The 27067-nt window shown below is 43.8% G+C and overlaps 3 protein-coding genes and 1 long non-coding RNA gene across 9 annotated transcripts; 2 read left to right on the top strand and 2 right to left on the bottom strand.

The window, feature by feature from the left end:
• The first annotated feature begins 1724 nt into the window (after window positions 1-1724).
• LOC310710775 (uncharacterized protein) lies at window positions 1725-8672 on the top strand. 2 transcript variants are annotated; one of them, XM_083511906.1, is made up of 5 exons: window positions 1725-1772; window positions 4701-4730; window positions 6238-6270; window positions 8150-8311; window positions 8415-8672. In XM_083511906.1, the coding sequence occupies exons 2-5, from the start codon at window positions 4718-4720 to the stop codon at window positions 8489-8491; spliced, it is 285 nt and encodes a 94-aa protein (XP_083368032.1). In that variant the 5' UTR covers window positions 1725-1772; window positions 4701-4717; the 3' UTR covers window positions 8492-8672. The 2 variants fall into 2 exon arrangements, with proteins under 2 accessions (XP_083368032.1, XP_083368033.1); XM_083511907.1 differs by lacking the exon at window positions 1725-1772 and adding an exon at window positions 3874-3958.
• Window positions 8673-12188: 3516 nt separating this feature from the next.
• On the top strand, window positions 12189-23137 carry LOC310710767 (uncharacterized protein). Of its 4 annotated transcripts, none has more exons than XM_083511890.1 (5): window positions 12189-12331; window positions 20287-20318; window positions 21412-21444; window positions 22627-22788; window positions 22892-23137. In XM_083511890.1, exons 2-5 carry the CDS (start codon window positions 20303-20305, stop codon window positions 22966-22968), a joined length of 288 nt encoding a protein of 95 aa, XP_083368016.1. In that variant the 5' UTR covers window positions 12189-12331; window positions 20287-20302; the 3' UTR covers window positions 22969-23137. The 4 variants fall into 4 exon arrangements, with proteins under 4 accessions (XP_083368016.1, XP_083368014.1, XP_083368017.1 ...); XM_083511888.1 differs by lacking the exon at window positions 12189-12331 and adding an exon at window positions 12888-13103; XM_083511891.1 differs by lacking the exon at window positions 12189-12331 and adding an exon at window positions 12992-13089.
• On the bottom strand, window positions 16173-18207 carry LOC310710756 (uncharacterized protein). Its single transcript, XM_083511868.1, has 2 exons — window positions 17756-18207; window positions 16173-17638 (listed from the first exon to the last, which is right to left on the bottom strand). Exon 2 carries the CDS (start codon window positions 17606-17608, stop codon window positions 16607-16609), a length of 1002 nt encoding a protein of 333 aa, XP_083367994.1. The 5' UTR covers window positions 17609-17638; window positions 17756-18207; the 3' UTR covers window positions 16173-16606.
• Window positions 23138-23265: 128 nt separating the features above from the next.
• On the bottom strand, window positions 23266-26953 carry LOC310710786. 2 transcript variants are annotated; one of them, XR_014528245.1, is made up of 3 exons: window positions 26795-26953; window positions 24842-24904; window positions 23266-24031 (listed from the first exon to the last, which is right to left on the bottom strand). It is a non-coding gene; the product is annotated as an uncharacterized lncRNA (long non-coding RNA). The 2 variants fall into 2 exon arrangements; XR_014528246.1 differs by lacking the exon at window positions 26795-26953 and adding an exon at window positions 26151-26396.
• Window positions 26954-27067: the final 114 nt, after the last annotated feature.

The raw sequence follows: 27067 nt of genomic DNA, 5'->3' as shown, positions 1-27067 counted from the left end.
GGTCCTTCAGCACACACCACAAACTACAGTGGTACCTCGGGTTAAGTACTTAATTCGTTCCGGAGGTCCGTTCTTAACCTGAAACTGTTCTTAACCTGAAGCACCACTTTAGCTAATGGGGCCTCGCACTGCCGCTGTGCCACCACTGGACTATTTCTGTTCTCATCCTGAAGCAAAGTTCTTAACCTGAGGTACTATTTCTGGGTTAGCGGAGTCTGTAACCTGAAGCATATGTAACCTGAAGTGTATGTAACCCAAGGTACCACTGTATTTGGAGAACTTTTGAACTTGGGTATGTGCTACTTAAAAGCAACAGTGTTAAATGGAAACACCAGGCAGAACTGGAACACCACTGGGACTGACAAACAGGAGATCTAGGGTTCTCCAGGTAGTCAGTATTTTATGTGTGATTCCAGCAGAATGTGCAACGTAAGGTCTATGTATTTAAGTGGATTAAACAACACTTCCCCTCGTGCAGGGATGTCAAATTGGGCTCTTTTTCCTTTGCGGGGGCAAAAGAGCATCTGGTCCCGCCCCCTTGCCCCGTCCTCCATTTGTGCACAATCGCTAGTACGGAAGACAGTTTTTGCCATGTTCCTGAGCGTTCTTTTGGTAAGCGACTTTTACCTTTCCCCCCTAAAGTCAACAAGTTTGGCTTTCCTCCCTAAAAAAAGCTCAACAACTTTAACCTGAACCCCTCCAAAAGGGGTAGATCACTGTCAGTTTTTTCTTCTGTAAGTAGATCGCAGTCTCTTGGGAGTTTGACATCCCTGCCCTAGTGCAATGGATCCACTTTTTTTCCTTCTGAAACTGAAATCGACCAATTCTATGAAGACTTACAACACCTTCTAGAAATGACACCAAAGAAGGATGTTCTTCTCATTATAGGGAATTGGAATCCTAAAGTAGGGAATCAAGAGATAAAAGGAACAACTGGCAAGTTTGGCCTTGGAGATTGTGAGAGATAGAATAACAACAGGAAAAACCCCAGAAACCCAGAAGACAAAAGTTAGAGATTGATGTGCATTAGAATGAGTGAAATAAGTATTTGATCCCCTATCAACCAGCCAGATGTCAGGCTACCTGGTATCTTCACTGTATGTAATGAGCTGAGATTAGAAGCACCTGCTGTAAGGGAGCGGTCTTACCTGTAATCCCAGCTCGTTACAGTACCTGTACAAAAGACACCTGTCGACAGAAGCAAATCGGGTGAGAGGTAACTTAATACAATTGCTCATATTGTTAGCAATTTGTTAACTTAATGCAACATATATAGGGTAGATTGAAACAAGGCGACTCCTCATATAATTGGCAGCCGCTTGTTAAATTTCTGGATTAAAGTCATATGGAAATGTTAGGCAGGAAATTCTAAAGATTAACTCTTTGGCTGTGAGGACGTTCTTTACTTCACCTTAGTATAACCTGGTGGCTGTTGGCTGTTTCCCTGATACTATGAATTTTTAATCATATAAGTCTGCACATTTTAAATTTACATTTGGTTATATTAAAAGCACAGTACAGTATTCAGGGGTTAAAATCCTCTCCTCCTACCAGAGGGAGGGGTTGTGAGCAGGAGACGATTCCCGCATCATGCAGGGGGTGCTCCGCCCCCTGCTTCAACTCCAGTGCTGGTGTGCCACGCCCCTCCCCAGTTGGGCACCCAATAGGGAAGCTCGGTGGGGGCGTGGCTTGCCGTTTAAATGCGGCCGCGCCAGCCATCCTTGCCATTGCACACACATTTTCTTCAAGTCGACAGGGTCGTCTTCGTTGAGGTAAGCAGAAGCCAGGGAAGTGCTTGCTAGGAGGTTTGGCCACTCCGATTGCTTGATTGTGTGTGCAGCGCGACTGTGTGTTTGCTAGTGTGTGTGCTTTGTGAGTGTGTGGTTGCCTGTTTGTTTGCTAGCGTGGGTGCTTGGAGAGAGTGAGAGAGTGATTGACGGCTGCATCTTCTCCCGCAATTTGCCTTTTAAAAATTGGAAGCAGCAGGGCAGTAAAAACCACCTCTGAAAGCCCCATTTTTCCCTTCTAAGGCTGCAGCTCGGCTTCGGGAGCCCTGAACCCCTGCCTTGTTCTTGAGGGATCTTTGAGGTTTTCCCTTTAGCTTTAACCCAGCCCCCTTATTTTACCCGTTTATCTTCATTCTCGGTGTTGTAAACTGATTGCAGGCAGCCACACGTGCGTTTGAGCCTGTCCCCCCCCCCCTTTTCTTTTATCCATCTCTCTCATTGCAGGGAAGTGATCCCTACATTCCTATTGCATCTTGCCCGTGTTAACTCTATTTGACTCTTGAATTGTTGCCAGCAAACTCCTGCCTGCTTTATTAGTTGTCTGACTTCATTTTTTGTTGCCACAGATATCCTTTCAGGGGGACAGGGGTTAGCTGTGAGATAAATAAATTGTTCTTATATATTAAAGGCCAGAGCCAAACTGACTGAGGATGGGGGTGGGTGGGGAATAAGAGTGCAAAGAGCAATATACATGCATGGAAACGTGAATCAGGATTGCTCACTTACGAACAGGAAGGCTGGGCATGCAAGCTAATCCCTGAAGCCCTGCAGGCTGGGAGCCTCAATGACGCCCCTCGGGATAGGGATTATTATGACCGGAATGTAATTGAAATCAGTAGGATTTTGGATCACAAAAATAAATAAAATCATCAATTCCAGCACCTGGTGGCCACCTTATCCAAATTATAATATTTGGTATCTTAATGATTAATATTATTGTATTATAAATAGGTATTGTTATAATGAGGCTATTATTGGATTATAATTGAAAATTAATAAAGAAATATTATTTAAAAAATTGACACCCCCCTGGAGGCTTCACCCACAGCAAAAAACGTGGCTACCCACCCCACCCTCACCCCCAACTAACTTTTTATCCCACTAACTTTTTCCACCAGTGCCCTTCTTACTGGCTCTTCTATGCCTTTTAGCAGCAGCCTGGCCTGCAGAAATGTCTCTGAATATTTTCTTGCCAGGCGGGTGACAGAGTGAGGAACCCTCTTCCCAGCACTTTGTTTATCTGCATGCCAAACTACAAACTGACAAACTACAATTCCCAGGATTCCTTGAGGGGACACCATTTTCTAAGTTCCCTGGGAAGAGGGATTGATTGCTAAACCACTTTATCAGAATTATCCTAAATTGGCCAAGTGATGTGCACACAAATGCTTGGGAGGCAGAGGGTATGGAGAGGTCAAGAGGGAAGCAAAATGCAAAAAAAAACCCAGGCAGTTGGTAATTGCGTAAAGGGAAAGAATAATACCCCACCCTTCAGGGTATAAATACAGTGGTGCCCCGCAAGACGAAATTAATTCGTTCCGCAAGTTTTGTCGTCTAGCGAATTTTTCGTCTTGCGAATCACGAAATCCCATAGGAATGCATTGAAAATCAATTAATGCGTTCCTATGGTCAAAAAAAGTCCAAACAAAGCCAAATTTGGTACAACAACAGTTTATTAACTGCTCTTTAAAGTCACACATACTGTAAAGAGCAGTTCAAAAATTGAAGGGAAAATAAATTAACTTTATAAACAAAACATGTCTTTGTTTTTAGACAAAGAAAACAAAGTCGCGAGACGTTTTCGTCTTGCGAAACAAGCCCATAGGGAAATTCGTCTTGCGAGGCAAATCGAAAACGGAAAGACCTTTCGTCTAGCGAGTTTTTTGTCTTCCGAGGCATTCGTCTTGCGAGGTACCACTGTACCCAGCCACTCTGGGCTGCTCCCAGCAAAATATAAAAACAATAAAATGTCACACAGGAAAGACTTCCCGAAACAGAGACCAGCAGAGGATGATAATTGTCACTGTAACTATTTAGGGAGTGATTGTTAAACCACTTTGATACTTGTTGCTCTCAAACAGAAACAGGGATCTCCTAACAACTCTCAGCACCCTCAACAAACTATAATTCCCACTATTCTTTGAGGGAAGCCATGATGACCATTTAAAGTGGTATAATACTGTCAACCAGCACATGGGCGTAGCCAGGATCTTTGTTGGGGGGGGGGACAGGATTTGGTGGGGAGGTCAGGACTTTTGTTGGGGGGGCAGAACCGACCTGATTGGTCAGTTAGTTAAGAATTTACAGTATATTGTTTTACTTAATTGGAGGGGAGCTGCTCCGCCCGCTACACCCATGAACCAGAGTCCTTTAACTCATGGAAGCTTATGCTGGATATAATTTGCTAGTCTTTATGTTACCATGAGACTCTTGGTTGCTTTTGCTGTGAAACAGAATTAACACGGCAGTTTCCCACCTTGGGAATTGTTTTAAGCAAATCATTTTAACAGTGCAGTGGCATAATATGCAAGTGGATTCTGGACGCAGTGGGAGTCTGAGTGGTTGTTAGTTAAGAACATAAGATCTTGCCGGATCAAGCCAATGGTCCATCTAGTCTAGAATCCTGTTTTCACAATGGCCATTTAGATGCATCTGGAAAACCCTCAATCGCAACTCCACTGGTTTCCAGCAACTGGTATTCAGAAGCATTGCAGTCTCTGAACTGGAGGCAGAGCACAGCCATCGTGGCTTGTAGCCACTGATAGCCATGTTCTCCATTAATTTGTGCAGTCCTCTTTTAAAGCCACTCAAAATTGGTGGCCGTCGCTGCCTCCTGTGGGATTGAGTTCCAGAGTTTATCACACAATTGTACACTGCATTATCCTAACAAGAGTTTCTGGCATCTCTATACAGGTCTTTAGGAAGCCAGCATGGCTGATCCAGGTAAGAGAGCCTGTTTACTTTCTTGGGGGTTGGGTAACTGTAACCGTATAGTCCAAAGCAGTTGTCTCAAACCTCTCAGTCAGTGACACAAACTCTCCTCACCTCCACCCCCCCTCAGCGCAGATTAAAATTGGAAGCATGCTTCACCGTTAGGATGAAGCATGAAGAGCAATGGGAGCTCACCCCATCGTGGGGATTTGAGCTGCCGGCAAGCCCAAGAGGCTCCGTGTTTTAGAACACAGCGCAACACTCATCCCAGTACACAGAACACTGTTTCTGTGAATGTATTCGTGTGCCTTCATCCGCATAGGAGTGCTTTTAATTTTTTGTTTCCAAAATTTGTCTTAATATTCATGTACACTAGTAGGTAGTACTTGGTTAAATGTGTGTGTTGCCCCATGCTTCAATTAGAACTTCCCCGTTCCTGAAACTGGAGGTCTCTTGTGGGTATAAATGCAAGTATTTCAAAATCTTGTACAACACAGTGACTAAGACTAGATGAAAGAATTGAACAAATCTGAAATACTTTTCTTCTAGTTCTGCATGGGCAGTTACATGCTCTTGTACATCTTAGATTAATGTAACAGGCCACATCTTGGGCAGCTTTTGAAGGCAGCACGGAAACTGAAGCTGGTTAAGAAATGCAACTGTGCCATTATGTTGGAAAATGCCAGTTTGAAATATATCTTGCCCAGTATTAAAAGATTTGCACTGGATAGCAGTTCATTTCTGGGCCAGTGCCAATTGATAGCTTCCACTTCCCTCTGCCACAGGTAGGGATGGGGGAGAAACTCATTTCCTTTCAAATTGGAAAGTGAACCTCCCTAATTTGCACTTTCAGAAGCAGTACAAGAACCAAAACAACAACCCTTTGAGATGTGCACTTCTCTGAATTTTGCAGTGCAGTTCTTCAGCCAAGCAATGTGTACAAAAAGGCATTTTGTATTGTTTTAGAGAAATTGCTTTGCAAAAAAAATGTGTGCACTAGGGAATATTGCATACAAATGTATATATTAGGAGAAATCAGTATTGAAATGTTGATAAATTTTCATGAGAATTTGTTTGTATTTGCTTTTAAATCAAGGTGATATGGAAATGTGAACTGAACCTGAGATTGAAAAACATGAGGAACAGAAAGGAACTGAAACTGACAAATATGCCCATCACAGTTGTAGCTCACCTGATGCTTTTTTGCATTTTACAGTCATACCTCTGGTTGCGAATGTGATCCATGCGGGAGGCACGGTCGCAACCCGCAGTGTTCATAGCCTGAAGCGCCGCGTCTGCGCACGATGCAATCCAGCGCTTTTGCGCACGCCTGTGACATCATTTTGTGCTTCTGCGCATGAGCGAGCGCTGAAACCTGGAAGTAACCTGTTCCAGTACTTCCGGGTTCTGCGTGGCCTGCAACCCGAAAACGTGCAACCAGCAGCGTTCGTAACCCGAGGTATGACTGTATATGTACTTGAGATCCATTATATCTTATTAAAACAAGTCTCTCTTTCAGTAACTGCAGTTTTGGGAGGTGCAGCCGGCTTGGGTAAGTAATCTAGCTTTCCAGTTGGGCAAGCTTTGGTGATTATTTTGTTTGTAGCAGCATGAATGAAGCTTGCAAGTCATTGGAAATGGTGGAGTTCACAATGAAAGTCTGGCTTGATGAGATCTGTGAAATGGCTTGGACAGAACACCTGGCATATCAAAACAGAATAACTGAAGGGATAGCCAACAGCATTAAATTTAACAAAATTTGGGTGCCCTTTCTGCATTAAGCAAATATCTACATATTGTAGTAGTCCCACGCTGTGCACCCTATGGAGCCTTGTGTCTAGAGGGAGGTCAACACAAGGTAGAGGCTGTCGCCTGGGCAAGATTTCTTCTATCCTGGTTAAACATCTGCCTTACATCAGAAAAAGATCCTCTCCTCAGCGAAGTTTTGTTAGATCCCTAACTGAAGGGATAGCCAACAGCATTAAATTTAACAAAATTTGCATGCCCTTTCTGCATTAAGCAAATACAGTGGTGCCTCAGGTTAAGTACTTAATTTGTTCTGGAGGTCCGTTCTTAACCTGAAACTGTTCTTAACCTGAAGCACCACTTTAGCTAATGGGCCTCCCGCTGCTGCCGCGCCGCCGGAGCACAAGTTCTGTTCTCATCCTGAAGCAAAGTTCTTAACCCGAGGTACTATTTCTGGGTTAGCGGAGTGTGTAACCTGAAGCGTATGTAACCCGAAGTACCACTGTATCTATATATCGTAGTCAGTTCCCCCACCTTTTTTTCAAGAAAAAAAGCACTGGTAGCCGGGATAGCCAAAGCAGGAAGGATGGCAGGGGTGGGTGGGTGGGTGGAGGAGAGAAACAAACTGCCTTGACTGTCAGAAATGCAGCTGAAGTTATGGCAAGTTGTTGTGAGCAGGTGCTAGCAACGGAGGTAACTAGTGCTGGCGAAAAGGTTTGTTCCCCCCCCCCACTCCACTGGTCTCAGAAACAATGACTGGTCTAGGGCTACTCTGATTTTTTAAAGCAAAAAAGGGACTTGAACCAAATTCTCCCCAAGCCCAAATCAATGAGGTCTGGACGCAAAAATATGCATTTGCTTGATTGGGCATATTTTTAGAATCCCCCTTATTCATATGGCATTAAGTTGTTTTCTATTGCCTTTAAATATTGTGTTTTAATTGTTGTTAAGCTGCTTTGGGACCTTGGGGTAAAAGATGGATTGATGATGACAACAACAATAGGTGGAGAGCTTTACACACCAAGTCGTCTGAATTAGGCGCTCCTAGTTTAATTATTTTAGATCTGGCTTCCTCAAACTCAGCCCTCCATATGTTTTTAGCCTACAGTTCCCATGATCCCTAGCTAGCAGGACCAGTGGTCAGGGATGATGGGAATTATAGTCTCAAAACATCTGGAGGGCCAAGTTTGAGGAAGCCTATTTTAGATGATAAGCAACCAGGAGCGGCTTCCCCTTTTGTCCATGAATTCGCCCCATGGAGCAAGCAATTTGCATTCTCACTCTCTCCTTGTACCAGTTTCAAGAGCCATAAAATGATGTCAGAGGTTTTCCCCCAATCCCTACTCTCTTGCCATCCAGCAACTTTCCCTGATAGTGCGTGGAGGCTCAATGATCCACAGATGGCTTTCACTCCCCAATTAGCAAGATAAGCAAGTTCTCTCAGGGGGGTGCAACAGACCACACACACCCCAACTGGAAACCACTGCCCTAAATACCCCAGCCCAAGAGCCTTAGCTTTTGAAATTAGAGTCTGTCAGTCAGGGCCCCACCATCCCAGGCCAGGTGGGAAAAGGCCTGCAAGGTCTCCTAGGACCCACAGCCAAGACGGTTAAGCACTGTGGTCTAGGCAATTTAGATTTAAGGCTTCTATCATGTAACATATTCCTAATTCTGTGTTCTTGCAGCAGTGGCCACAATTGGTGCCCCAGTAGCACTGGGAGCAGCAGGCTTCACTGGAGCTGGAATTGCAGCTGGCTCTCTGGCTGCAAAAATGATGTCGGCAGCGGCCATCGCCAATGGTGGAGGAATAGCAGCTGGGAGCGCTGTTGCCGTGCTTCAGTCAGTCGGTATGTCTGCTGCTCTCAGGACAAGAACCACATGATTGGCAGAGCCAGTCTCCGCACCTTGAGCTCTTCATCACAATAATTGTGTGTCTTGATCATCTTCTAGGTGCTGCTGGGCTGTCCGCTGCTACCACAGCTGCAGTGACAGCTGGTGGAGCACTGCTGGCTGCCATCTTCCCTTAAGAAGAAGACACACATACGCAGAGGCCATATCTACTTGGAAAAGCAGTACTTGGAAGATTATGCTTTGCCGTCAACGACATAAATGACCTTAAGCAAAATGTGATTTTAATCAATGCTACGTTATTCCTACTGGCCAAGATATGCAACAACAAATAAAGCTTTGAGAATTAAACAACAACAAGAGTGTTAGCAAGAAAGCTGATTGGTGGCATCACACAACGCACATGTAAAATACTTGCTGTCCTATGAGGAAAAGATCCATGTTTTCCTTAGCAGGCTTTTGACTTCAGTGTTTTCTGCTGCACTGGGGGAAACTCCATTTCCCCTCTTTCCACAATTATGAGCTTCTTAGTTGAGAATCCCATTCTGCCCCCAGTAATAGAGCTCGGATTCACCTAGTGCAATTAACTGGCAGTAGATTCAGAACCAATAGAGGAAAACACTCCTTTGCAAAGTTGTGATAGTCAATAGCTTTGAGGGGACATTAAAAAGTAATAATTGAGGATTAGGCCAATTGATGGATGGCAGATATGGGACAGTCCAACTCTATGCTTCTATGACCCCCAAGGGCCGTTGATGACTATTAATCACAATAGTTATTTGGAACATTGGGCAGGATAGAGTGGGAACAAGCATGGGACAGGCCTGCCTGTTAATCTTCACAAAACGTATATTGCCAGCATTCAAGGGTGGTCCTTCAGCACACACCACAAACTACAGTGGTACCTCGGGTTAAGTACTTAATTCATTCCGGAGGTCTGTTCTTAACCTGAAACTGTTCTTAACGTGAAGCACCACTTTAGCTAATGGGGCCTCCCACTGCCGCTGCGCCACCACTGGACAATTTCTGTTCTCATCCTGAAGCAAAGTTCTTAACCTGAGGTACTATTTCTGGGTTAGCGGAGTCTGTAACCTGAAGCATATGTAACCTGAAGTGTATGTAACCCGAGGTACCACTGTATTTGGAGAACTTTTGAACTTGGGTATGTGCTACTTAAAAGCAACAGTGTTAAATGGAAACACCAGGCAGAATTGGAACACCACTGGGACTGGCAAACAGGAGATCTAGGGTTCTTCCAGGTGGTCAGTATTTTATGTGTGATTCCAGCACAAAGTGGAACGTAAGGTCTATGTATTTAAGTGGATTAAACAACACTTCCCCTCGTGCAGGGATGTCAAATTGGGCTCTTTTTCCTTTGTGGGGGCAAAAGAGCATCTGGTCCCGCCCCCTTGCCCCGTCCTCCATTTGTGCACAATCGCTAGTACGGAAGACAGTTTTCGTCATGATCCTGAGCGCTCTTTTGGTAAGCGACTTTTATCTTTCCCCCCTAAAGTCAACAAGTTTAGCTTTCCTCCCTAAAAAAAAAGCTCAACAACTTTAACCTGAACCCCTCCAAAATGGGTAGATCACTGTCAGTTTTTTCTTCTGTAAGTAGATCGCAGTCTCTTGGGAGTTTGACGTCCCTGCCCTAGTGCAACGGATCCACTTTTTTTACTTCTGAAATTGACCAATTCTATGAAGACTTACAACACCTTCTAGAAATGGCACCAAAGAAGGATGTTCTTATTATAGGGAATTGGAATCCTAAAGTAGGGGATAAAAGGAAAAACTGGCAAGTTTGGCCTTGGAGATCAAAACGAAGCAGGGCAAAGGCTAATAGAGTTCTGTCAAGAGAACAAGCATAGACATCACCTTGCCAGCAAAGGTCCATATAGTTAAAGCTATGGTTTTTCCAGCAGTGATGTATGGAAGTGAGAGCTGGACCATAAAGAAGGCTGATCGCTGAAGAATTGATGCTTTTGAATTATGGTGTTGGAGGAGACTCTTGAGAGTCCCATGGACTGCAAGAAGATCAAACCTCTCCATTCTTAAGGAAATCAGCCCTGAGTGCTCACTGGAAGGACAGATCGTGAAGCTGAGGCTCCAATACTTTGGCCACCTCATGAGAAGAGAAGACTCCCTGGAAAAGACCCTGATGTTGGGAAAGATGGAGGGCACAAGGAGAAGGGGACGACAGAGGACGAAATGGTTGGATAGTGTTCTCAAAGCTACCAGCATGAGTTTGACCAAACTGCGGGAGGCAGTAGAAGACAGAAGTGCCTGGCGTGCTCTGGTCCATGGGGTCACAAAGAGTCGGACACGACTAAACAACAACAACACACTGCTGGCTGTGCAAGATAAGAAAAGAAAAAAGTAGGTTGCTAAGGGGATTGCATATGCCGATGCTGATAGCCAATTGAATCATCATAAGTATTACTGCATATAGAGTTAACTGTATAAATTGTGTGAGCATGCCACAAATGCTGTACGTATAGGATTTGGAACTCGATTTCCCCATACTTTCTTCCTGCTGCCTGATTAAATCTTTCCTTCTCAATCCTGGTGTGATTAATGGCTCAGGTCACCCCACCATTGGACCTTTTGTCCGCAACACAGTTGTAAATAAAATGAAAACATTAAAAACATCCAAAAACTTAAGAAATGCTCTGAAAGCTAGTAATGTCTAGTTTACTGGGAGTAGTATCTTTCAGCCATCAATCAGGTCAGCAAACTTTTTCAGCAGGGGGCCGGTCTACTGTCCCTCAGACCTTGTGGGGGGCCGGACTATACTGGGGGGGGGGGGTGAACAAATTCCTATGCCCCACAAATAACCCAGAGATGCATTTTAAATAAAAGGACACATTCTACTCGTGTAAAAACACACTTGTTCCCAGACCGTCCGCAGCCAAATTGAGAAGGCGATTGGGCCGGAGTTTGCCTACCCGTGCATCAAATGTATGGGTATGCAGGAATATTTTAAAACTCCTCCTGAAAGTTAATGGTGAAAAATATCACTCACCAAAATGTCACCACTTTGGAGTGACAAAGTCTCACCCAACCCCAAAAATGTGCCAGTAACACCCATGCTGACTGCAGATGCAGAATGATTTCTTTTTACTTGGTGTTGCCTGGGCTTCAGTTTTCTTCCAGAATCACAGTAATAATTGCTTCCATTACTGCAGTGGCGTAGCGTGGGTTGTCAGCACCCGGGGCAAGGCAAGTAATTTGCTCCCCCTAACCCGTGGATTTGCGCCCCCTAACCCTAACCCCCAGATGTTGCGCCCGGTGCAGCCGGCCCCCCTGCACCCCCCACGCTACGCCACTGCATTACTGTACCTTCTAGCATAATTACAAAGAGCCATCCCACCCCTTCACTGCCACATTTTTCCTCTTTCACTCTCCCAGGATTTGTCTGAAGAATTTTGAATCCTTTCTGATACAAGTACTGAAATCTCATCATGACTCAGCTTTATCATTTCATTCCTCCCCTAGATAGTTCCATTCATCTCCTGAAATTTTACAGCTACAATTAGTTACTGGATTGTCCTTTTTTAAAAAAATGGTGGGGAGAAGTGTTTTAATAGGGTTCATTACTAGTATATGCGCAAAACACTTCACAGACTCAGTCCTTGTTTCATGGTTTTCGCGTTCTCATGGTTCCTGATGAAAATGCTTAATTTGTGAATATTCCCATAGAGACGTAGCTCAGTCTATCTCTTCTTGCTCCTAGGCAAGCTACAAAAGGGAAAACTGAATCATTAAATTACAAGCCACGTGGTATCAATGCCACTTTCGTTTCCTCCCTTCCTCCTCAGAAGAGGGGGAAATAGAAACCTAAAGGTTTTGTGGGCTGGTCTCTGAGAATCACTTAAAAACTGGGGGGGGGGGGGGGCGGGTTGCAACATGGAACGAGAGTCTAGGTACTGTTTCCATTGGCGGAGGATGCTGTCAATCACTAGCCTCTCCCCAATATAGAAAACGTGGTGGAAGTAGCTGCAGATCTCCGAGGAGAGGCGTGGGTAAGTAACAGCTTCTAGCAGCGGTAACCAAAACAATCAAGGGAAATTGGTGACTCGATCAGTTCCTTCCCCAGCTCAGCAATTGAGCATAGAGATGTTTCTGTTTTGGAGAGATGACTTCTCTTCATATGCAAGACCAAGTATCACAGCCACCCCAATGTCTATTTTCCAAGAATTTAGTAGATGTTAAATTTGTTTGTTCGATATGTACAGATATGCAGTGTTTTCGGCAAGATATCGTAAAAGGAATTAAAGAATAACACTGCCCCCGTTTTTGCTGTTAGACAACTTTAAGGATGTTTTCAGAATAAAAGATCTAGCTGTAAAAGTATTGTTAATAGGATGCTTGCAATGTAAATACTGAATGCCATTTTTTAACAAAAACATTTTCATTTCAGAAAGGAAAATCTGGTAAGAGGTAACTTGTTTATATGGTTAGCGATGTATTAGCTTTATACAACACTTATAGGATGGATTGAAGCAAGGAGACCCTTTGGATAACCGGCAGCCACTTGTTAAATTTTTGGAACCAATTAAAGCTATATGGAAACATTAGGTGATGCCTTGCAGGGGACTGCAGGGCCAGCATAGGGGTCCTCAGGCCTTCGCTTTCTGTTGCCAAGACACCAGCTGAGGAGATGCTGATGCTGTGCAGAGTGAGCGGTAAGCTCATTGGGGGCAGCAGGAGCGGGGAGAAGCCAGAGAAAAAATCCTCATCCGCTGGCTGGGAGCTGCTGCCTGTGCAGAACAAGCGAGAGGTAAACAAAGAGAGGTGGGTGGTGTGGGGAGCAGGGCTTTGGGCCTGGCTGGGCCATCCCTGATTTAGACTTTAATCCCATCATTCTGACGCAATCCAAACTGAAATGGAGGTTCCTCTCTTCCGTCTCGAAGCTCCCCATTGTTTTGGCATGTTTTGCATCAGGGAATTTGTTTCCAGCAGCTTCTGAGCTCTGGGTGCAATACTGCGCCTCAGATTTCAGATTAAAACTGCCACTGCTGGAAGGAAAGGAGGACCTTTTTCTGCCTCCCCACTTCCAGCCACTCTCTGGAGATGGGCGAAGGGACCCTCATAAGAATATTAGCAGGGTGGGCAAAGGAAGCATGGCTTTGTGTTTTTTTGCAGTCTTCAGATAAGGACTAGACCATGTGAAAAATGAACATAAGATTTTAGCTGCGGTTCATTGATTTTCAGCTTTGTATTGCTATAAAAAAACACAGCTAGACATTCCGTTGCGGCGCCCATAACAAAGGTTTAAGATTCCATTTACGTAGCTCCTAGCTTTCATATCTGAGTTTCTAACACTGTTTGCAGTGTTATGTCTCCTGGTGAAAAGGCAAGGAAAGTGACTTCTCATGCTTTCATATTTAGGTTATCTGTGTCTGGGTGAAAAACAAAAACCGGGGTGTGTCGAGAATCCAGCTCGACATCAGTAAGAAAATCAGTAAGAAATCAGTCTCACACCAAGATGACTTGAAGAAGAAGCTTTGGCTTCAGCCGTAACGTTTATTGTGTGCAGTAAAAAATAGATCATCCTCCCTCCTCCAGCACTGCGCTTGCTCTGCCTGGTACTCAAAAGTAACAAATCAAAGGAATGTAACCTTGCTTTTGCCCACAGACAAAGAGAATGTTATGCTACGTGAGCCAATCATTAGTCTAGCATGAGGTGTTCACATGCTCATCATGCTCTTAGCAATATCTCGTGCTGTAAAATCACTCTGCAATAATAAGAACTCTGCTCATGCTCTTATATACAAGCAATCATTTTCCCACATGCCCTCTTTTCTTGTTTATATTATAAGAGGAAATCTTAATCAGAATCATATATCTCATTACCTAAGCGTTTATATTTTGCAACATAAATTCCCCTTGTAACCCCTGTGGTGGGCCTTGGTCGAAACCACCATGCAATATATTGGGAAATCAAAAAAAAACAACAACCATTGAATACAATACATGCAATTACAATCAATAATAGATTTCTTAACCATAATCCATTAAGTAACAAAAAAAAATAACCAATCCCATGGATCAAAACCTTCAGGTGGATTCAAAGGATTATGGGTTATCATTTGTTCCATATAATCAATAATAGCGGAGATATAGGTTGATTGATCAGTTATATACATACAACAATGAGAATGAATTAAGGCACAAATTCCACCTTTAGAAGCAAGGATTACATTTAAAGCATAAAAAGTTTATAAAGCAACTTCTCTCATTTCTGACTTTTTTTGTTTGTTTTTTGTTAATTATTTTTAAAACAAAGATGATAGAATTAAAAACAAAGCTTCGGTCCAATTTTCCACAGAATAACCATAAATCAGATTGAAGCAAACATGTAGATTTACTGCTCTTTCTCATCCAGTCCAACCAAACATAAAAATCTCTACACGCAGCTTGTTGTTCATAGGTCATGTAGGTTGTGACATTATTAACTGAGACTTTCGGCCTATCACTCATAGTGGTAACATTAAAAAAAAAAACAAGAAGATCCATTAACATACTCATAGGTCCAATTATAATATGGATAATGACCTAAAAATATACTGCTATTATGATTAAAACGAAAACAATAAGACACTATTTTTACAAGCGATTAAAAAAAACCAGGGGGTGAACTTATACGATTATCCTTCATATTATTGCTAATCTTATATAAAGCATTTACTGGAATGCTAGAATACTACCACCCAAAAAAAAGCTCAAAACTTCTCAAAACTTTTTAAAATAATTTTTCTCAGCAGCTAAAAAGCACTAGCCAAGCATATTCCGCTTGCTGTAACTAAAAAGATTGCAACAAGGTCGAGAACAGAGCCCATTGTCTTCGCAGGTCCTGTTAAAGAACCATATTGCAACTTGCTTTCTGTCCGGGAACCATGCCAAAGCACAAAAATGAAACAACTGGAACACACTAAAATCCCCTCACCCCTCCCTTGCCAAGAGTCCACAATAGTTCCAAGACAGCCCTCTGTACATGCTCAGGGGAACACATCATAAGGCAGGACTCCTGAGGGAGGAGAAACAAAGAAGAGAACTGGGGGGTAAAATCCAAGTGATGTCAATAAGGATGAGAATGGTAAATTAGTCCAATGGCCACTTCCGAGCAACCTGTGTGATATTTCGTGGCTCGATTATTGGCATGTAAAAACCACAATCCAGAAGAAGCCCAATGTCTCGAGCTTGAGAAATGGGCAACGAAAAAGATTTCGCCAGAACTTTAGCATTTTGATGAAATACAGAATGACTTTCAAATGGGTCTGAAAACAATGAAAAAATACCATTCTTCAAAGCATGGTCTGCCCTGGCATTACTTTCTGCCAAATACCCAGGGTGGCCAATGTGAGATCTGAGATAGGCTACATAAAACTGACAAGTTCTAGCTTGTACCAAGTTCTGCAAAGTGGAAAACAATGTAAACAAATTTTGATCAATAGCAGGAGTGATATAAGACAATGGTAAGACATTCAAAAGATTATATACATACTGAGAATCCACAATGAGATTGAAAGGGATATTAGCAAACTGCTGAAATGCCAAAATTACAGCTGCCAATTCAGCACGTTGTGTTGAGGACTGCTCAGTAGTATACAACCTTTTCCATTCCCCCTCCTCTTCCCACACCACCACCCCTCTGGATTTGATACCATCAGTGAACACAGTAAGGGCGGAGGGTAAGGGTAGGAGGGACAAAGCAGTTCGCAAGACATAACGTAGCCCTGTAAGGAAAGACAAACGAGGGTCTCTAGGAGGATTGTGAATGATATTTCCCAAGAAATCAGCAAAACCTATTTGAGTAGAAACGGCTGTCATCATCAGATGCTTAAATTCTTCCTGGGAGAATGAGGCAGGTGAAGCCACTCCACAATAGACACAGTCCCAGGCTTCTGGCCTGTGGTGTACAATATAGCTGTTGAAAGGAGCGGGCTGGCAAATACTGCAAGTGATAATTGTGCCATGGAAAGAGAAGGAATCCTGTCCACCATACATCTGCGGAGATGGTTGTTCACAGTGGTTAGAGCCTCTTCCATTGCAGAGGTGACTGTGATCTTGTCTGCTGGATCCTTATGTCTTTTAAGGACAGAAAATAGTGGAGACAAAGTGGAGGTGGGCAGGTCCAAATAACTCTTTATCCAATTCAGCTGTCCAAGAATTTGTTGTAAATCCACCAGTTTAAGAGATCAGGGAACTGTAGTTGAGGCGTGACTGGAATGGCTGCAGATGCTGTCAGCTTGTGTCCCAGGTACGTAATGGGTAAAGTCCGCTGGATTTTTTCCTTAGCCACTGTCAATCCAACAGGTTTTATCCTTTGCAGGATTTTGGGACATTGCGGAGGACAAGGCCGTGGCTAGCAGGCCGTGGCTAGCAGTGCCCACTGACTGGCAGGCTTTAAGCATATCAGCAATGGCTATATTTGATGTTGCCATTAGAAGGCGCAGCACTTGCTTACAGTCCTCATGATCAAACGCAAGCTGGCGTACAATCAGTTCTTGTGCTGCCAGGTCCTGAACTTGCCGCTTGAAGGTATTATACAAGCGATCAACAAATTGTCCATAGGGCTTTGCAGGGCCCTGTCTAATGCTCCCCCATCGGCCATCGCGCTCATTCCTGTCATCAGGGACAGAGGCCAGAGTCTCTTGGGCTGAGGCTGTGGTGGCTGCCCAATACATAGGATCAAAGGCCAACTGTTGGGCAATATGAAGAAAATTGCCTCCTCCCGTCAGCCCATCGAGAACATCGGTTTGGGTCAGCATGACGGGGGCTGGGGGTGCAGGAGCAATCACAGGAAAGAGATTTGGAGTATCAGAATCAAAAGGCAACAACGGAGCAACAGTACAAAGAGTCTCTTGGAGGGCAGTGGAAATGGGGGGTGTGGAATGCGAAGAATGCAGGGGAGGGAGGACAGGAGCCTTTGGTAGGGCATATACAGCAGAAGAAGGCAATGCTGGATATAGCAAGGGAAAGTCGGCAGGCAAAGAAACAGATGCGGCAGCCAAAAGGAGATTGGCTGGAGTCAAACTGGACATTGCTGTGTAAACTTCAGACCAGGCATGCAAAACTCTGACATCAATCTGAGGATGGTTTTGGAAAAATTGTCCTATTTTTCCCCAGTCTTTTAAACTATAATTCCCATGCTGAGGAAACCAGGGACAGTGAGTATCCAAGGCTTCTATAAGCGACTTGATATCAGCATCTGAGACGAGAAGGCTGTTGCTGGCCAAAAGAGATTTAAGGTCTTCAAAAAACTTTTTCTGTGGTGGAGAGAGAGACTGCCCCATAATGGCAAAAGAAAGGGGGGGTTGGGAGCACTCACCAGGGATCCACTAGGTGGATGAACGACGCGTCTGCAGCCCTTGCCGGGCGGGATGAGGCTGAACGTTGTAAAACAGCATGAAGTCCGAAAGAAATCACACGGGAGCACTCACCAGGGATCCACTACGTGGATGAACGACGTGTTGGTGAGTGCTGAATAATGAAAAACAACGTGAAGTCCGAAGGCAATCACACGGGGCACCAAATGTCGAGAATCCAGCTCGACATCAGTAAGAAAATCAGTAAGAAATCAGTCTCACACCAAGATGACTTGAAGAAGAAGCTTTGGCTTCAGCCGTAACGTTTATTGTGTGCAGTAAAAAATAGATCATCCTCCCTCCTCCAGCACTGCGCTTGCTCTGCCTGGTACTCAAAAGTAACAAATCAAAGGAATGTAACCTTGCTTTTGCCCACAGACAAAGAGAATGTTATGCTACGTGAGCCAATCATTAGTCTAGCATGAGGTGTTCACATGCTCATCATGCTCTTAGCAATATCTCGTGCTGTAAAATCACTCTGCAATAATAAGAACTCTGCTCATGCTCTTATATACAAGCAATCATTTTCCCACAGGGGTGCAGCTTTTCCCAGCATGAGGATGCCTTGATGGGGAGAGCTGGCCTTCTGGCATTTCTGTCTGCCACACAGCTGTTACAGACAATCCTAGACACCACAAATAAAAGCAATATTCTTATCCTCCTCCTGAGCTTCTGGGTGTCCAGTGCTGCTGTCAGGCACTTTTATTTCCCCTTGATTCATACTCATGGTTATTTATTTGCATTTAAAAATCAAATCTTGGCTTTATGCTGTTTCTCAGCATTTATTCTTTGGGGCAGCTGCAGTTTTGCAGCTGCTGGTATATTTGCCTCTGAAAATGGAGGTGCTGCACGCATAAACACATCCCTCATACACCCCCCCCCCAGAAGAAAGAAAGATGAATCCTTTCTAGCTCTGCTTTGTCATGGGGCTACATGTTCTACAAAGGGAATGCTGAGATTTTAGGCACTACTTATTTAGTATTATTATTATTATTCATTTAACAATGCTTTTTTGGCACTTCAAAAAAATAATCCCTCTAAACTGTATACATAAAATTGTATGAAATAGTCATATAGCAATAATGACTTTATATAGCAATAAAAACAATATTGCTTTCAAACAGATGGAGATAAAATGGAGATAAAAGCAACAGATTTTAAAAACCAATGTACATAATAAAATTACCGTATTTTTCGCTCTATAACACGCACGTAGTTTTTAGAGGAGGAAAACAAGAAAAAAAATATTTTAAATGAAATAGTGGATATATGATTTTTGTGGTTCATGCTGTGGCCACAGACATGTGATCTGACAGTTTGGAGTAGCCCAATGCAAAAATCCTGAGGATCCATGTGAATCCATGCTTTGTAACCACGGAGGAGGGAAGGAAGGGGAACCATGGATCCTCTGCTCACGACTGTAGCAGATCCCCCCGCCACCCGCAGGCATTCGCTCCATAACACGCACAGGCATTTCCCCTTAGTTTCTAGGAGGAAAAAAGTGAGTGTTATGGTGCAAAAAATACGGTACATGTCTGAGAAGGCTTTAAAAGAGTACACCTGTCTTTCACAGGGTATATGCCTATTTTCAAACTTTGGACTATCCCGTATTGTGCGTTGGGATTGCTACCATTCTTGCCGGTCCTTCTATACCTTTTAGCAGCAACCTGGCATGTAGGAATTATTCTTAATATTTTCCTGCCAGACAGATGACAGAGTTGGGAACCCTTTTCCCAGCACTTTGTCGGTTTGTAGCCTGACAAACTACAATTTCCAGGATTCCTGAGGGGACAACATCATTTTCTGATTCATCTCAGGCACCAAAATGTCTTGAGCCGGCCTTGGTGCTGAGAGTTCTTAATTAACTCTCTTAAAAAACTACAATACCCTGACTTAACTGGGAAGAAAAAATAAAAAATTCCTTCCAGTAGCACCTTAAAGACCAACTAAGTTAGTTCTTGGTATGAGCTTTCGTGTGCATGCACACTTCTTCTTAACTGGGAAGAGGGATTGGTAGTTAAACCACCAGAGTCCACTTTGTCAGATGTATAGAATTACAGTGGTACCTTGGTTGAAGAACAGCTTAGTTTATGAACAACTTAGATTAAGAACGCTGCAAACCCGGAAGTATGTGTTTTGGTTTGTGAACTTTGCCTTGGAATAAGAACATGTTCCGCTTCCTGTTGAGTGTGTTCCATTTGTAAATTGAGTCCCCTGCTGCTATGGGAAAGCACGCCTTGGTTTAAGAACGCTTTGGTTTAAGAACGGACTTCCAGAGCAGATTAAGTTCGTAAACCTAGGTACCACTGTATCCTAAATAGACAGTGTCCAGTTATCACAGTGGCCATCCAAATGCATCTGGAAAACCCTCAAGCGCAAGAGCACCCTCTTCCCTCCTGTGGTTTCAGACAACTGCTATTCAGAAGCATTGCTGCCATCGTGGCTAGTAGACATTGATAGCCTTATCCTCCATGAATTTGTCCCGTCCTCTTTTAAATTCACCCAAATTGGTGGCCATCACTGCCTCCTGTGCGATCAAGTTCCATAGTTTAACACACAATTGTACACTGCATTAGCCTAACTGAGTTTCTGGCGTCTCTCTTCAGGTCTCTTAAAGCCAACATGGTGGGTGTCCCAGGTAAGAGAGCCTACTTTCTTAGCGATTGGGTAACTTGTCACCTTCCAGTCTTCTCGAACTCTTCTCAGTCAGGGACATGGGGTTCTCCTCACCTCTGCCCCCACTCAGCCTGGGTTAAAATTAGAAGCACACTTCACTATAGGACTGCGTCCAGACTATGGCACTAACATGTACATACACAGGCTACTGTTTCTGAGTGTGTATTTGTGCGCCTTCATCCGCATACAAGTGCTTTTGAGTTTATGCTTCCCAAATCTATCTTGATGTTTCCCATCCACACCAGTAGGCCGTACTTGGTTAAATGTGTGTGTTGTCTCACACCTCAACTAGAATTTCCCTGTTTCTGAAACTGGAGGTCTCTTGTGGGCATGAATATACATTTACCTGGGTCCAGCACCTTCTCGTAATACAAGTTGTCTTGACTTTGTTAAATTTAGGGCTAAATCATTATGCCGCTTAATCATTAGCATTGCTAAGCAATTCTTTTTTAAAAAGAGACCACACAGAGAAGATAAAAAGTCATCAGAAAACTGAAATAATGTTTCCAGGCAAGCTACCTTGAAATGCTAATGATGTATTTTAAAATTTTGTACAACTTTGAGAAATCAGCATTAAAATGGTGAGGAAATTTTCATGAGGATTTGTTTGTATTTGCTTTTAAATCAAGCTGATATGGAAATGTGAACTGAACCTAAGACTGGAAAACATGAGGAACAGAAAGTAACTGAAACTGACAAATATGCCCATCACAGTTGTAGCTCACCTGATGTTTTTTGCATTTTACAGTCATACCTCTGGTTGCAAACGTGATCCATGCGGGAGGCACGGTCGCAACCCGCAGTGCTCATAGCCTGAAGCACCGTGCCTGCGCACATGCATGATGCAATCTGGAGCTTCTGCACATGCGTGTGACATTATTTTGTGCTTCTGCACATGCACGAGTGCCGAAACCTGGAAGTAACCTGTTCTGGTACTTCCAGGTTCTGCGCGGTCTGCAACCCGAAAACGCACAACTCGCAGCGTTCGTAACCTGAGGTATGACTATATGTACTTGAGATCCATTATATCTTATTAAAATAAGTCTCTCTTTCAGTAATTGCAGCTTTGGGAGGTGCAGCCGGCTTGGGTAAGTCTTCAGTAATATGGATTTCCAGTTGGGCAAATTTTGGTGATTATCTTGCTTGCAGCAGCATGAATGAAGCTTGCAAGTCATTGGAAATGGTGGAGTTCACAATGAAAGTCTGGCTTGATGAGATCTGTGAAATGGCTTGGACAGAACACCTGGCATATCAAAACAGAATAACTGAAGGGATAGCCAATACCACTAAATTTAACAAAATTTGGGTGCCCTTTCTGCATTAAGCAAATATCTATATATTGTAGTAGTCCCACGCTGTGCACCCTATGGAGCCTTGTGTTTAGAGGGAGGTCAACACAAGGTAGAGGCTGTCGCCTGGGCGAGATTTCTTCTATCTTGGTTAAACATCTGCCTTACATCAGATAAAGATCCTCTCCTCAGCGATATTTTATTAGATCCCTTTCTTTCTTCAGGGCTACAACAGTTTAACAAGAAGGTACTGTAACTCAGGCTGTCAGTGGAACTTTTGCGGTCGGTGTCCCTACCATTTTCCAAGGCTGTATTAAAAACTAGGTTGTGGGATATTGAACGCCAAGAACTAACAGCAGCAGCAGCAGAGGAAACATGTTTCCCTCTTTATTTTCAACTTTCTTGGGCACATGAAACTAACCACAATTACCTTGAATTTCTGCTTAACCCTCAAGAAAAAGGGCATTCCCAATGGCCAGGTTTAATTCAAATCCATCAAACCTCAGGCAGCGGAAGGTTCTCAGGGTGGAAGGAGAAAAAACTTGCCCATGTGAAGATCACCTGGTGGAAACCCTTACACACATGGTTCTTCATTGTAAACTATATGCTGATCTCCTTTAGCAATTTCTAGATCAACTCTGTATCCCCAAATGGAAACCAGAGTTGGAGTTCATACATTTTCTTTTACTGGGGAATGATCAAGAGCTCACCAAGTTAGTGGCTAAATATATCTATTTGGTTTTTTGTCATTGAAATACACTGCAGACGTCTGATCTCCCTGGAGACCTAGAGATGTGATGATAGTCTGCTCTGCCTCCTTTCTTTTAGCAAATGTTTTGTGCCACTGGGGACGTGTTAATTCTGTATTGATTTGTTTTGGATGTTTGTATGTGATGCCAATAAAAGGTTTGATGATGATGGATTATAGTCAGTTCCCCTACTTCTATCATGTAACATATACCTTATTCTGTGTTCTTGCAGCAGTGGCCACGATTGCTGTCCCAGTAGCACTGGGAGCAACAGGCTTCACTGGAGCTGGAATTGCAGCTGGCTCTCTGGCTGCAAAAATGATGTCGGCAGCGGCCATCGCCAATGGTGGAGGAGTAGCAGCTGGGAGCGCTGTTGCCGCACTTCAGTCAGTCGGTATGTCTGCTGCTCTCAGGACAAGAACCACATGATTGGCAGAGCCAGTCTCCGCACCTTGAGCTCTTCATCACAATAATTGTGTGCCTTGATCATTTTCTAGGTGCTGCTGGGCTGTCCACTGCTACCACAGCTGCAGTGACAGCTGGTGGAGCACTGCTGGCTGCCATCTTCCCTTAAGAAGAAGACGCACATACGCAGAGGCCATATCTACTTGGAAAAGCAGTACTTGGAAGATTATGCTTTGCCGTCAACGGCATAACTTCCCTTAAGCAAAATGTGATTTTAATCAATGCTATGTTATTCCTACTGGCCGAGATATGCAACAACAAATAAAGCTTTGAGAATTCAACAAGTGTGTTAGCAAGAAAGCTGATTGGTGGCATCACACAACGCACATGTAAAATACTTGCTGTCCCATGAGGAAAAGATCCATGTTTTCCTTAGCAGGCTTTTGACTTCAGTGTTTTCTGCTGCACTGGGGAAAACTCCATTTCCCCTCTTTGCACAATTATGAGCTTCTTAGTTGAGAATCCCATTCTGACTGGAGTCCATTCTGAGGCCCCCAGTAATAGAGCTTGGATTCACCTAGTGCAATTAACTGGCAGTTGATTCAGAACCAATAGAGGAAAACACTCCTTTGAAAAGTTGTGATAGTCAATAGCTTTGAGGGGACATTAAAAAGTAATAATTGAGGATCAGACCAATTGATGGATGGCAGATATGGGATAGCTGCATATTCCTGCATTGCAGGGGTTGGACTAGATGATCCTCGGGGTCCCTTCCAACTCTATGCTTCTATGACCCCAAGGGCCATTGATTACTAGTAATCACAATAGTTATTTGGAACATTGGGCAGAATAGAGTGGGAACAAACATGGGACAGGCCTGCCTGTTAAGCATTCAAGGGCGGTCTTTCAGCACTTACCACAAACTGTTTGGAGAACTTTTGAACTTGGGGTATGTGCTACTTAAAAGCAGCAATGTTAAATGGAAACACCAGACAGAATTGGAACACCACTGGAAATGACAAACAGGGGACCTAGGGTTCTTCCAGATGGTCAGTATTTTATGTGAGTGATTCCAGCACAAACTGGAACCTGGGGTCAATGCATTTAAACAACTCTCTTCCCCTAGTGCAACAAATCCACATTTATCTTTTAATAACTTGTAGTTTGAAGAGTGACGGGGGCATGCACTGAAAGATGTGGATGAATGACGAATGGGAATACATGTAAACAACCTGCAAGCAAATCAAGAAGAATGCTGATAGAACTGCCCCATAAACAAATTAGAATTAATGCTCATTAAAGACTAGACAAAGGGCTTATCCACACTTACTTTTTGCCCTGCTCTTTACAGGCACGTGTCATATATCATAGTTTGAAGGGACCCTATCATCGTCCTAGTCCAACCTCCTGCAATGCAGGGCTATGCAGCTGTCCCTTACAGGGATCAAACCTGCAACCTTGGAGTTCTTAGCACCACACACTAACCAACTGAATTCCGTGCCTTACAGTTCTGAGCGCTCTCCTTCGCCCAGAGCTTTCCCTGTGAAAACCTGCTCTTTAAAGCTGAAGCACAACAAGCAGCTTCATACCAATTGGGTTAGCCATTGCTAATTCATTACTAGCCAAGGTTCATTTTGCACAGGGGAGACACCCTTGAAAGCCCCCTGGTGTGTACACAAACAGAATTGAATCTGACACTGATGAAGCTGTGCTGAACAGCTAGCGGTGGGGCGGGGAGGAAGAGCTGTGAAAGGAACACATACCAGAGGCTTACTAAGGGCAATGGGCTAGCAGACTAGCAATCAGCAACCCTGAGCTGCAGACAGCAAAGTACAGTCAGCCACTGATTACTGTATCTGCAGGGAACAAGGTCAGTCCCAGGAATGCGGAGCAAAGTTATCTCAGTGGGTCGAATGCACAGCAGCTTGGCTTAAATCCCTCCATAAAGCAGCACCAGTCTTGTAAACATGAAAACACATGCACAGGCATGGCATCCAGTGTAGAAAAATGCACCCCAGATAAAACTGAAAAAACAAAAGTACCATAGGTTGTGCTGCCATCTGAAGTTCAGAACTGGACGTGCTTTTGCCACTCACTTTGGTAGACTGAAATAAGAGCAGAAACAAGTATTTAAAGAAATTGAAGCTATAACCAATCCTAAGCTTCCTTGTATGTATGGTGCATATACACACCATACATTTAAAGCACATTTCCCCCATTTTCAAAGAAACCTGGAAACTTGTTAAGGATATGGAGGAAGCTGCCTCCCGCTGACCTAACCATTGATCCATCTAGCTCAATATTCCCTACACTGACTGGCAGCAGCTCTCCAGGGTTTCAGGCAGGAGTCTCTCCTACCCCACCTGGAGATGCTGAGGATTGAATCTGGGACCTTCTGAATGCAAAGCAAATACGCTACAACTGGTCTACAGCCCTTCCAAATTCCCAGGGTGCTGGGAATCGTAGCTCTGTGAGGAATGAACTAGTTGCCATGCCTCTTTGCCAGGGGGTATGCGCTTTAAATGTAAGTTGTGTACAGTGGTGCCCCGCAAGACGAATGCCTCGCAAGACGGAAAACCCGCTAGATGAAAGGGTTTTCCATTTTGAGCTGCTTCACAAGACGATTTTCCCTATAGGCTTGCTTTGCAAGACGAAAACGTCTTGCAAGTGTTCCAATTTTTTTTCGCTCCCCCCCCCTTTTTCTAAGCCGCTAATAGCCTTTTAGCCGCTAAGCCTTTAATAGCCGCTAAGCCTTTAATAGCTGCTAAACCGCTAATAGCGCCAAGCCGCTAATAGGGTTGCTTCGCAAGACGAAAAAAGACTCGCGGAACGGATTAATTTCGTCTTGCGAAGCACCACTGTATATTGTCAGAGAAACAAAAGGAATGCTAAGATTCCTCTAAAACACGGTTTGAAAACTGCTGCACTTTTTTGGGAAGTATACTGTTATCCTATTGGATTTGTTTTGTGTTATGTAACTTGCACCATAAAAAAACTTTCAGTGAAAATGTATTTTTTAAGGCACTGCATTCCAAACATAATTAGCAGCAAGAGCAGGACGTTAAAGGTTTGAAAAACAAGCGCATTGTAGCTGGCAGCATCATATTTCAGAAGCATAATGGCATGTGGAGACTTGTGATAACGCCATCTGGTTGAAGGTTTTTTAAATATACACAAACCAAACATTAGCTAGGCTTCTACTCCAAAGTGCTTTATTCACTTGACTCATTACCTGTATACCTTTGGCACAATACCTTTATGTGATGTACTAGCAACACTTTTATGTATCTGCTACGAAGTGATTGTAGCCATAGAATCACTAATCATTACATTGGCCTCAGCACTGAGTACCTTGCTTGTAGTTTTCTCCACCATCTTTCTATTTCCACTGGCAAGCCTCAGAAACACACTAAGATATCATTGCATGAATTACCGCTCAGGCTGCAGGCTTTACTGGACAGTACTTTACGTGTGAAAGAATCAAAAGTGGTTACAGGCAGGCAAAGTGCTTCTCAGGATATGCAGAGTATTGCTCCAGCAGAAAATGTCTTCCATTTACCAATGAGGGCGTTTTCCTGATTTATTATTTTTTAGTAAATCAGTGAAAGCACAGGCACAGTGTCTCTGAGCAGTGTGTATTTACCATACAGGGGATCCAAGTTAGTTTGTACCAATGTAATGAAACCAGAGGGCCATGGGCTTACCCAGGATTTTTGTAGGGGGGGGCAGACTTTTGTTGGGAGGGGCAGGGGATTTGTATTTATTTTTATTTATTTAGGGAGGCATCTGCCCCCGCTAGGCCCATGCAGAGGGCTTATGAGCATTATGTGAAGAATGAACCTCTAAAGGTCACCTTCTTTTCTAAAATGCAACCTAATAAAGTTTTACAAAAAAATTCGAAAATATTTTTTCGTAGAAATATATCCTCGAAAGATTTTGTGTCCTGCAAGGTAGTGCCCAGATGAATGAAAGCCTGGCCAAAGGCCAACAGCAACCTTCTCAGCCCGACCCCCGAAGAGACCAACACAACGCGCGCCTTAAACGCGGGGAAATGAGCCCCTCGCTTCCACAGTCTTGCGACTACTTCTACAGATACGCATGCGTACTCCGCGAGCACCCGCTTGAATAAGAAATGACGAGGCCTCAAAGAGAAGGAAATGGGTGGAGCTGGGAGGGGAACGCGAGAAACTTCGGCGCCTGCGCATACGGCCCCGCGAGGGCAGACGGCCGGCGAAAGTTCTCCGGCGCCTGCGCGCTCGCACTCCCTC

This window comes from Podarcis liolepis (genome assembly GCF_965112155.1).
Source record: "Podarcis liolepis genome assembly, chromosome: 7".
NCBI lineage: Eukaryota > Metazoa > Chordata > Lepidosauria > Squamata > Lacertidae > Podarcis > Podarcis liolepis.
This window is presented reverse-complemented; position numbering and strand designations above follow the sequence as displayed.

Excerpts from the sequence above, each read along its gene's own strand:
- LOC310710775 (XM_083511906.1), top strand. Across the intron at positions 6,271-8,149 it reads GGGAGGTGCAGCCGGCTTGG|CAGTGGCCACAATTGGTGCC; the intron begins GTAAGTAATCTA and ends GTGTTCTTGCAG. Across the intron at positions 8,312-8,414 it reads TGCCGTGCTTCAGTCAGTCG|GTGCTGCTGGGCTGTCCGCT; the intron begins GTATGTCTGCTG and ends ATCATCTTCTAG.
- LOC310710756 (XM_083511868.1), bottom strand. The coding sequence starts at position 17,608 with ATGGGGCAGTCTCTCTCTCCACCACAGAAAAAGTTTTTTGAAGACCTT.
- LOC310710767 (XM_083511888.1), top strand. The coding sequence starts at position 12,970 with ATGCTGATGCTGTGCAGAGTGAGCGGTAAGCTCATTGGGGGCAGCAGG. Across the intron at positions 13,104-20,286 it reads CGAGAGGTAAACAAAGAGAG|GTCTCTTAAAGCCAACATGG; the intron begins GTGGGTGGTGTG and ends GTCTCTCTTCAG. Across the intron at positions 21,445-22,626 it reads GGGAGGTGCAGCCGGCTTGG|CAGTGGCCACGATTGCTGTC; the intron begins GTAAGTCTTCAG and ends GTGTTCTTGCAG.